Source organism: Magnolia sinica, chromosome 5, assembly GCF_029962835.1.
Source record: "Magnolia sinica isolate HGM2019 chromosome 5, MsV1, whole genome shotgun sequence".
Taxonomy (NCBI): domain Eukaryota; kingdom Viridiplantae; phylum Streptophyta; class Magnoliopsida; order Magnoliales; family Magnoliaceae; genus Magnolia; species Magnolia sinica.
This window is the reverse complement of record NC_080577.1, coordinates 27,998,914-28,010,398: the sequence shown is the minus strand read 5'-3', so window position 1 is coordinate 28,010,398 and position 11,485 is coordinate 27,998,914. Positions and strand designations below refer to the sequence as shown.

Here is an 11,485-nt window from a genome sequence, read left to right as displayed (position 1 = left end):
ATGTCCACCCTTGATTTTTAGAGAGCCCACCATGATGATTATATGAAATCTACTCCAACCGTTAGATTTAACACCAAAATTTAGGCATGGGACTTAAAAATCAGGCCCCATCAAGGAAACAGTTTGGAATGTGAGCATTGCCCTGTACATTTCTCTTAATCCTATGGTCTACCTGATTCATATATGGGGCTGATGTTTGGGCCCTAGATCTAACATTGGGTAACCCACCTAGTGGTTGGATTGGATTTCACATAAACATGACGGTGGGCCCACCCGAGCTGCCAATCACTCGACACTGTTAAGAATTATTATCGATGCAAGCCCTAATGGGCTGAGGCTGTGCTGGCGGATTGTTGTGTACAGTCCAAGCCCGCACCAATTAAGAAGTGGGATTGAATTTTAAGTCTGAGCCTGGCCATCGGCCCTGATACTCTATCCTATATCCTGCCCAAGGTAGGACAAGCCTGACGGGCCAGCTTGGCTCATTGACAGTCCTACAGGTCAGCCTAATTTTTTTGCTTGGGCTCAGCGTGGGATTACACATTTAATGCTTAGAGTAGATCTCACATATACATCACCATCGACGAGTAAAAACCAGGGGCGGACTCATAAAAACCCAAGGGTGGGTGTTGCGTAAAATTCCCATTAGATCTCTCTCTTTTCTTTTCTTTTTTTTGAACGGTTGCCAAATGGACACCATCCTTGATTTTTTATTTTTTTTGGGGGGGGGGGGGGGGGCACCATGATGTGTATGTGAAATCCAGTATATCAATAGATGCAGCATCCCACTTTAGTCCTAGGGCCAAAACCTCAAGCTGACTCATGATTTGGGTGGGCCACACCAAGGAAACAGCAGTTTGGAGAGAGACATCCACTACCAGATCCATCTTGATGATTATGTGAAATTCACTCAGAATCATTATATGCCGCACCAACCAAAATCTACAGGAGGTGCCTAAACATCATATGCCCATCCATGATTCTGATAGGCCATACCAAGGGAAATAGCTCGGTGGGTGAGGGTTGCCCTGTGCACTGTTTCCAATCGTCCACCTGAATCACGTATGGACTTGGAGTGGATTTCACATAAACATGATGGTGGGGCCCACTCTTGCTGTATATATCTTTGCACGGAAGGTAGGTGCTCTAATAATGATAATTAATTAAATTAGTAGAGTATCTTATCAAAAAATATTTTTGAAAAAATATATATATTTAAGTGGTAGTATTTTTATTTTGTAAAATTCCCTATATTTTAGTAAAGAGCTTTGCTAAGAAGACATGTTGGTGCAATAAAGAACACGGCATGGCAAGATAACTGAGATCCAATCCATCCATCAGAAAATTGCCCATATTGGTGGCCTGGCCCAAGAATCAGGTTGATCCACTGGTCAGGTCAGCTACTTTGCAAAACAAATGCCACTGGTTATGAAAAAACTTGGCTGAAAATTTCGAACCAATCTACCTGTGTTGAATAGTTGGAGCCTATTTTTGGGAAAAATAAGGAGGTCAGGCCAACCTGGTGGGAGAAAGGATCGAATCTCACTGATGTGCCATGCTAGCACGTGTGGCATGTACATGAGTTTTATTTATTTGCACACACGTGTGCACTTAGCCAAAGCTCATTCTGTAAGAAACATAGAAATTAGACAGAACTCTTTCAATTCGTTTGGGTGCAAATATCATGCTTCTAGATGCATCAAAATGTTGAAATGATCCCTGATGAATGCTGGCTAGCTGATGCCAGGAGATGGAAACCATGGAAATGGTCTGCCATCACATGGATGGTCATAACTCACAATCATATGATTGAACAATCCTAACCATCCAATCTTGAGAACGTTTGGCTTGTTCCATGTGGATATTTGCTCAGAGATCAAATGGTTACCATTCTACCATTTCAAGACATTCTAGAGAGAATCTACCAAGCCCTGTTTAGGTTGCCACATTATGAAATGAGCTAATTTCAGGCGATTATGTGCATGAAGGGGATTCCCCTCCATAAAACAGGGCCGTTTATGTGTGGAACCTGTGTAAATTTTGGCCCCAGACCTGGACTTGATCAGGTTGGGCATGTGGACCAGATATCTCCAGAAATCTGGATTTTGCTGAGCCGGTCCCCTGTCCATTGACAATCCACTCCAACAGGTATCCTGCCCATGAGGCCATTGCCATAGAAAAAATGAAGATTAGAAAAGGATTTTTTTTTTTTTTTCCTAAAAGGACAATTTGCGATTTTGTAAATCAACACAGTTCATTGCACTTGACCTTAAATGCAAGTCTCTCAAAGATTACTTCAAATAGCGTCAAAGAGAAAAAGGTGAAACCTAGTCGCACTTAAAACAAAAACTAAACGGAAATAACAGTACCAAAATCACAACTAGGACAGATCTGTAACAAAAATCAGGGGAGTCTTGAGAGAATATATTTAAGCTATAGCCTGCTTTTTCAGCTTCGCGAGTTCTTGCCTGATTGCACCACCTCTCTGCACAAGCAAACGCAAAGCATATTAGCATTAAGACCTTAAAAAGGTCTTGTTTGGGTGCACAAGTGAATTAAATTGTGAACATTTACAGTTTGATAAAGAGTGAATGACAAGCTATGATGCTCCCTCATAGCAGTAATGTGGAATAACCAAAGGAGAACTTGCATTGCAATTAGGTTCATATGGAGTCAACCTGAAGGTAATGTAATCACAATTTGGACACCACATAATCTAAACGGGCCAATTTGGCTATTTCCATTTTAGTTAGACCAACAACTCCATTTCAATCTTATAGTGCATCCAAATAAACCCTCGATGGACCAAATAAAGATTATGATATCATCTCCTACTACCATAACCATATGGAGCATTCAATTAAGTAAATATAAAATTTTGATATCATCTGGTTTTTCAAATATTTGTGAAATCAATCATTCTATGACTGAACTGATCTAATCATTCAGCATTGGACTTGTTGAAAACCTCAATCTTCACCAACATGACCTTGAACTTGTCAAACTTTCCTATACTAGATAGTCTTACAGGAAAGGTTAAGGATTGGAGGTCTAGAATGGACTTGTCGAAAATCCAGGATTTTGCACCCCCAACTTTTTTCTCTTGGATTTTTGAAACGCACACACACTTGTGAGAATTTCCAATCCAGGTAGGACTTGAATTCCAATAAAAAAATAGGGGGGGTGTCGAGCATGGTTTGCAATGACAATTCTGGATTCCAATTCTTAACTGCCCAAAATCCATGCTGCCAAACAACCGCTACCAGATATGAATTTTACAGCTTAGGTCTGGAGGCTTCCTGATTCTAGAGTTCAACACGATTCACTGGCACAAAACATAAGTGATATGTGGATAGGCGACTATTGAAGAGCTGAAGACCTTTCACATGTGATTGGACATATAGAAGACCCCACTCAGGGAAGACATGTGAAGGAAGATTGGAGAAAGAAGACCGAGCGCCCAAAAGCGCCCAAACTTTCCCGTACTTATGTTATTTGTTAGTTAGGGGTCTTTTAGTAATTTTATGTCTTTATTTGCTTATCCTAGGGGTATTTTAGTAATTTATGTCTTTATTTGCTTATTTAAATGGGCTAAAGCCCTAAACTCGAATTTTTAACTATTGATTAATGAAAAGCAAATCCTTTGGTTGCCTCCTTCCTCTCTTCTCTCTAATGGTGCTTCTTCTCTTCCCTTGATCTTCTTCTTCTAATTTCTTCTTGTGCCCCTCCAACTTCTTCAAGGTAATAATTTTCTTCCTTCTATTTTCCAGTTTTGGCTAATCCTTCTTCGATCAAAATCTTGAGAACCGATCTAAACCCTAAACCCCCAAATTCTCAAATCCCTAATCCGAGAAACTTCTTGGTTCTTCGGACTAGTGATCTTCGTTGATCGATTGGGTGTGACCATGCAAGATCGGGAGGTCTCATCCTTCGTCGGATCCAACCTAAGTAGTAATTGAATTTCATAATCCATGGTTGTGGTGATGGCCCGCTTCATTGCATGTTTCCTTTATGATTTTCTCAGTTATGATGATTACTGTTAGAATTTTAGATCATTTATTCCTTTTATTTCCACTATTTAATTATGTCCATGAGCATGCATCATAATTAGGGCTGTCCTGCGTCAACAGGTCTGGAGGCTTCCTGATTCTAGAGTTCAACACGATTCACTGGCACAAAACATAAGTGATATGTCTTCTGTGTCTTCTCGTACACAACTCACTTGAGATTCCTTTTTCGTAACAGTCCTAACTCACTTGAAGTTTGGGGGAATGAAGGAGAAAACAAAAACCCACATAATGTAGATACTGTTTCCTCATTGGTGTGGGAAATGATGATGTCAAACAATGGTGTCAAACAACAGGATAGCAGATGATGAAGGCATAGTAGCAAACCTTGATCTTCGCCAGCATGACCTTGAACCTATCAAAGTCGTTGAGAGAAGCTCTCCTCTTCTGCACAATCAGCTTTCGGCCCCATGAACTGTTCTCCCACTTGTTCTTCACATCTGGCACCATGGGTGCTTTTTAACAAGGGGGTATGCATGAAAGGGAAGATAAAGAAAAATCTAGTATCTGACAAAATTTGAATACCATTCTTTCGTTTCTTTTTACGACAAGAACTAAGCATTACCTGCGGCTTCCATAGCAGCAATCAGAGACTTCTTTTTCGGGATTCTAGGAATGTCAATCTTGATATCTGTCAGCGAGAGCCTCTTGAAATTCATTTGTCCTCTAACCATATCAGGAGCATCAACAAGAGCCTGTCAAGTTTACATGGTATGGAATATAAGTTGGCCCATCTCTAATATGATAAGTAAGTGTAACTTCTGAATATGAGGCAGTCAGAAACATGATACTAATTAGCCCATGAAGACTCAATGCAAGAGCTGTGAATTAAAGATAACCCCACTCAGTAGTTTACTGGCTAACCATTTGCGAGAAAAGAGATAAAACAAAGGCTGCTGGTACATGATAAAGATTAAGAATCGGTCAAGTCGACCTTGGACCCTCAGGGCTTCAATAAATCCAAGTTGAGTCCTGTTTTTTCAAACCTCAGTTTGCATGCACTGTAGTTCTTGAGGACAATTTATGACACCAAGTGGTCACTACTCCAAAATCTGTTTTGGGCCATTTTGCTTTTCAGACAAAGCATGTATAAAATAAAATTCTGGAACTTTGTTGTTTGTGATCATTTTGCCCAGCATTTCTCGATGCCGGTAGGAGCATTTTACATACAAAAACGAAAAAGAAAACTTCTCAATTGAACAAACAGGTTCATCAAAGTTGGAAATGTGCTGAAACATTCACTTTGGAAGAGAGTGTTTTCTGTTCTCTTGGAATCTTTAAAATGCCTGTCAAAATAGATCTAACAACTATACATCTGTTTCTTGTTTGCATGTCTGCTTCAGACAAGATTAGTCCCTATGATATAAGAGCCAATTCAGATGTACCTACGAGTGCAGAAATGCATGCACATATCTACCGATCAAAAGTAGAATGGAGCGATGACAGGTATGAACAGTTACATTTCATTCTCATCTTGGGGCTCATTTGTGGAAAAGAGCATTTAATCCATCAGTTCAAACACATTTTGCAGGATACACCACAGCTCCACTTCTACAAGATGCTTATGGGAAATATGGATCCAACTCCATTCTTATCGTTAAGTAAAGCCAAACAGGCTTTAAATGTTTGTACTGAAGAGACAGAACCATTGCCATCTACTTTTTCTTTTCTTTTTTTGATAGGTAACCCAGACATGAACCCAAGACACCAAAATGTTGATAGGTATGCTGGACCCCAAGATGCCTAAAGTTGAAAATCCATCTCCCCCATGGTGTTAAGTGCTGAAACCCATTTTCTGCATTTTTTTGTGTCCTGCATTGGAGTGTCAATGGTCTGGGTTTTGGCCAAGCTAGGCTATGACCAGGCCCGAGCCTGACCCGATCCAGTCTGGTCCAACCCAAAGATTGATAAAATCCCTGTTTCCCACTTGAATGTTCCTAACCTATCCACTGATCAAGTGAGCCACACTAGCACAAAGTAATACAGTTTGGAGGAACGAAATCAGTGGTAGGGATTTGAATGGCATAGTTTTGCGATATAAAGTTGGGGCAGGCCCAGCTGGGTCAGGCTTCTTTGACTTGAGCTCAAGTTCAACCAGAAAATCAACTGGGCCATGCGTGAGGGACCCAAACTCGGCCTACAGGCCAAGCAAGTAGGTCTAAGGCCAGCCCAAAGTCAGTTTGGGCTGGCTACCCGGCCCATTGCCACCCTTAGTTCTGCATACTTTTTCCATTTTACCAGAAACATCTAGCAACTATGGGACAAGCACATGTGATGTTCCGGTAGGGGAAGAGTACCAAACAGGTACTCAAGGCAAGAATGATATATACATCAGTATATATCCAAATGGGCCCCACCTGGGTAAACCACACCTCAACAATCTCCACAACAAGAAAGACCTACCCATCCGATCGTCAGGCCCTTCTCCATTCAATGGAAATTGTTGCAGTACATTTCCATCAACCATATATTTGCAGGTAATACTGATTGAAGGTTAAAATTATGGCTGGCAATGGACCATGTCCAGGGCTGAGCCTATCAACACCAACATTTTGAATTGTTTAATATCCAGCCCTGAATCAATCCCACTCCCACCCGTTGCCAGCTTTAGTTAAAATTTCCCCATTCCGCCGACATTTTTTAGAGCAGGAACGATCCACAGCATGACCCAACAGATCAAATCCGGACCATCGAACCACAGCCCAACTAATATGGACTGGGAGACCTTAGAACACTTTACACATCCATAGGCTGACAACCCTATAATTAGTGTAGTCATCCTTTTGAGATTGACATGAGAAACAAGGGGCAAACTACATAAAGTTCTCCTACAGCCAGATGCAATACACAGCAATACATTGCAAGCTGCATCCAGCAAGGGACATAAGTACAAGTTCTAGGAAGATTTACAGCATAAACGTAGCAACTGTGTAAATGATCCAGGCCATTCTTCACGTGGGCCACACCATGAACCATGGCCCCAACAAGTACAACCATCAGGAGGCGCACACATGTATTAGAAAAAAAATGTACGGTTGAAAGAGATGACCAATAGTCAATAATCAACACACGTGTGCAGCTGTATCATGCGTGATGATACAATCACTTCCCCCTGACAACGTCTCTCATATGTAGAATATGGTATCCGTACCATGATGACCACCTGATACGAAAATCAGGCCAATCCACAACGTTAATATCGGAGGACAGCTGATGGCATGAAATAGGGTTCTGGTGTGGCCCACCGATGAGTGGATCGGCCTGATGTTCGTATCACGAGAACATCATCCTCGGGCCCACCTTTCGTACGGATGGGATATTCTACATACGTGAAACGTTGGCAGGAAAACGGCTGTATCATAACGTATGGTACAGCAGCTGTATCGATCACTTCCCCAAAATCGAAAAAGAAAAACAGCTAAGCTTGAAAAATCGAGAAGAAAATCAAACGATCTGTTCATAAACATCCATCCATAGATACATATATACATGCATCAACCATACATGCATAAATGCAAAACATGCATCAAAGGGTGTACCCGGTTCTGATCGATGAGATCAACGATGACGACGAGCTTTCCATAATCCTTCCCGTAATTCACGAGGGCCACCCTCCCGATCTCCACAAAACGCTTGAAAGGCTGAGATTCATCCCAACGAAAAAAAAAAATCGAAACCTTGGATTTAGACAGAATCGAGTGGAGAGAAATCAAAATCGAAATCGATCCGACAGAGAAAATCGAAGAAGAGATTCAACAAGAGAATGCAATGGAATGGAGAGAATAGCAGAGATTTTCCGTACCATGGCTGTAGATTTGAGAGAGAGGGTTTAGGGTTTCTTCTTCCTTGCGTGGAGAGAGAGGGAGGAGAAAGGTTAGGGCTGCTTCCTGCTTTTTATTTTTAAGTCGACGTCGTTTTGGATAGAGAGTTTTTGACCGTCCGATCTAGGGTTAGCATCTGGGTAGAAATGTACGGACAAAACTGCCCTTTCAAGACCAAAGCACCCTCCATCTGGTGGGGGCCATCAAAGAACTCATTTTATAAGAGTGGCTATGGGCTAGCTAGCCTGCCCGACCCATCTTTGGGGCCGGTTTGACCTGCTAGCTTCGCTCGTGGGCTACGCTTGGGCCTGGCTTAAATAACTTTTTAACTTGGGTTAGTTTGGTGAGTACTATCGTAAAAGTAACTTACAACAGGGATGGGCAGTCTACATCAAAGGTGGGGTCCACATGATAGACGGCCCACATCAAAGGTGAGCTCCACGTTATGGATGACCCATATCAAGGTCTTTAGCCCACATAATGGATTGTACACATCAAAGGTAGGCCCCTAGTGATGATTGGCCCACATCCAAATGGAGCTTCAAATAATGGACGACCCACATTAAAGTGGGGCTCACACGATGGACCGTCGTTATCAAAGGTGGGCTACACATGAGGGGTGGTGGATATTGGAGGTGAACCCACATGATGTACAATAACATTGAAGGTGGCCCCATATGACGGAGGACCCATATCAAGGTGGGCCCCATATAATGGATAGTCCATGTCAAAGTTCAGGCCACAATGATGAATGGGCCACATCCAAGGCATCCCTATACGATGGACAACTGACATCGAAGGTGGGCTCCAAGTGATGGGCAGTGGACATTAGAGGCGGGCTCCACATGATAGACAATTTATTTTAGTGGTGGCCCCCACATGATGAATGACTCAATTAAGGTGGGCCGCACATAATGTACAGTCCACATCAAAGGTGTCCATGATGAATGACCCACATCCAAGGTGGGTCTCACATAATGGATGGTCCACATCGAAGGCGGGGCCCACATGATGGGCAGTCCACGTCAAAGGTGGACTCCACATGATGGGCAATGGATATTAAACCCACGTGATAGACAATAACATTGATGGTGGGCCCCACATGATAAATGACCCATATCAAGGTGAGCCCCACATAGGAAAATTCACATCAAAGGTTCACCCTTAATGATGGATGACCTATATCTGAGTCAGACCTCCTTGGCAGATGGCCCACTTTGAAGTTGGGTCTTGCATGAAGGACGGTCCAAGTTAAAGGTGGGCCCATATGATGAACGACCCACATCTAAGGTGGGCCCCGCATAATGGATAACATACATTGAGGGTATGCCCCACACAATGGACGGTTCACATTGAAGATAGGAATAAGGTGGGCTCAACATAATGAATGGTCCACATCAAAGGTTGGGTCCCACGACAGATGGTGAATTTTAAGGGGGGACTAAACAAAATTGAGAAATAAGTACTTGTATAATGGTGGAAGCTAAACATACTTTTCTACTCTTTCTTTATAACCGTTGAAATAAGACCATGCAAATATTTCATTATTAAGTGTCCAATAAATGTTCAAATCTTGATAGTTAAAAAACAAAACAACCACACCTTTTGTTTAAGGTACATCCAAACTCCTTTATTAATTTGAATTACTTGTATGCGACAAGTTTAAGGAATTTTTAAGAGGGTATTTGGATGGTAAGTTCCTTTAGATAAGCTACTTATATGTCATAAGATAGTAGGTAACTCTATTGGGTAAACAATATACTTATCAACAAAAAAGTAGAAAAGCATGTTTGGTTTTCAACATCATAAATAATTATCCCTTAAGTTTGTATAGGCAACCTCACATCCATCGTCAATCATGTGAGGCTAACCGTTGATGTCGATCATTCATTAAGTGGGCCCCACTTTGGATGTGGGTCATTCATCATTAGGGGTCGACCTTTAGTGTGCACTGTTCATTTGGTAGGGCCCACATTTGATGTTGGCCATCCATCATGTGGGACCCGCAATCAATGTTAATGTCCATCATGTGGGTCCCACCTTCAATATCCACCACCCATCATGTGGAGCCCACCTTGGATATGGGTCACTTATCATTATGCCAACCTTTGATGTGGACTGTCCATCACGTGAGGCCCACCTTGATGTGGGCTATTTATCATTATGGGTCAACCTTTGATGCAGATGGTCCATTATGTGGGCCCACATTAATATGGAGTCATTCACTATGTGGGGCCCACCTTGATGTGGGCTATTTATCATTATGGGTCAACCTTTGATGTAGATGGTCTATTATGTGGGCCCACATTAATATAGAGTCATTCACTATGTGGGGCCCACCTTTGATGTGGATAGTCTATCATGTGGGGCCTACCTTTGATGTGGATCGTCCATTGTGTGAGCCTCACCTTTAATGTAGATAGTCTATCATGTGGGGCCTCCTTTGACATGGAACGTGAGAGAGCCTCATTTGCTATGGACCATGAGACGAAGAGAGAGATAAGTAGAAAAGAAATAAGTTAAAAAGCTTTTAAAAAATAAAATTAAAAACTATTGAGATAAGTAACTTTTAACACACAAATTACTTTTATAATGATGCTCATCAAACTAATTTAAATGAAAAAATAACTTAATGACTTAATATAAGTTAAAAAGTAATTTATTTCCGGTATCTAAACAGGTCCTAATTGTCCACATATGTAATGTTTAACAATCACGCTCTTTCATAGTATTGAATTTTTTTGCCAAAGAAAATATATTAATTGATGCCATTCAAACAAATATAAAAAGGTTGCGCAAAGTAAGCTTAGTTTGTAAGTTAGTTATCCACCCATAAAAAATAAAATTTTTTGAATGTTAAACTTCACATGATTATATACTATTATCTGTGTGGAACAATTTTGTCTCTGCACGCTATCTAACTTGCATGTTAGGTGTTGAGGGTCAAATATTGCATATTAGACCCCAGTTATTATTTGATTTTACAAACATTGTAATGTTTAATGTTATATTTTAATCATGTTTTTGTTGCAAGGTGAATTTAAGAGCTTGGACTGAAAATGGTGCTAAATGCATGAATTTAATGCTAAAAAATCACTAAGGCAAGGGTCGGATTTTAGGGGACCGAGATTGAAGAATTCACACGCCAAAGATCCGAGAAAATCAAGTGATTAAAGTTAAAGGGGCCTGAAAATCATACTGAATGCAAGATCACGGGATTCCCGCCATCCATTTGGTTCGAATCTTTATATCTAGCTTGAGGATCATAAAGTAACCATACACGTAAAATTTCGATTGTTGGATCTTTGTGGAAGTGGTCCAATGGACAGATCAGCCAATAAATTACCGATTTGGGGCCCACTTGATCTCTGGGTATGCTTCAAACTTGGGCTCAACCCCTTAAATTAGATGAGAAAACAAATGGATGGTATAGATTTTTCTAACCATCTCCGTGGGCTCCACACACATGATGAGTGTACACAAAATGTGTACACTCCCGCGGATCACCAGAACCAAGAGCTAGCCAAGATTATGCTGATCGGAGGTTCCAGAGAAGTAATCTCCTTCTTCTTTCTTTCCGTGTGTCATGGCCCATCA

General features: G+C 41.3%; 1 protein-coding gene across 1 annotated transcript; it reads right to left on the bottom strand.

The window, feature by feature from the left end:
• Positions 1-2,263: 2,263 nt before the first annotated feature.
• Positions 2,264-8,029, bottom strand: LOC131245854 (large ribosomal subunit protein eL14z-like). The gene is made up of 5 exons (XM_058245581.1): positions 7,870-8,029; positions 7,607-7,708; positions 4,633-4,762; positions 4,395-4,507; positions 2,264-2,485 (listed from the first exon to the last, which is right to left on the bottom strand). Exons 1-5 carry the CDS (start codon positions 7,870-7,872, stop codon positions 2,429-2,431), a joined length of 405 nt encoding a protein of 134 aa, XP_058101564.1. The 5' UTR covers positions 7,873-8,029; the 3' UTR covers positions 2,264-2,428.
• Positions 8,030-11,485: the final 3,456 nt, after the last annotated feature.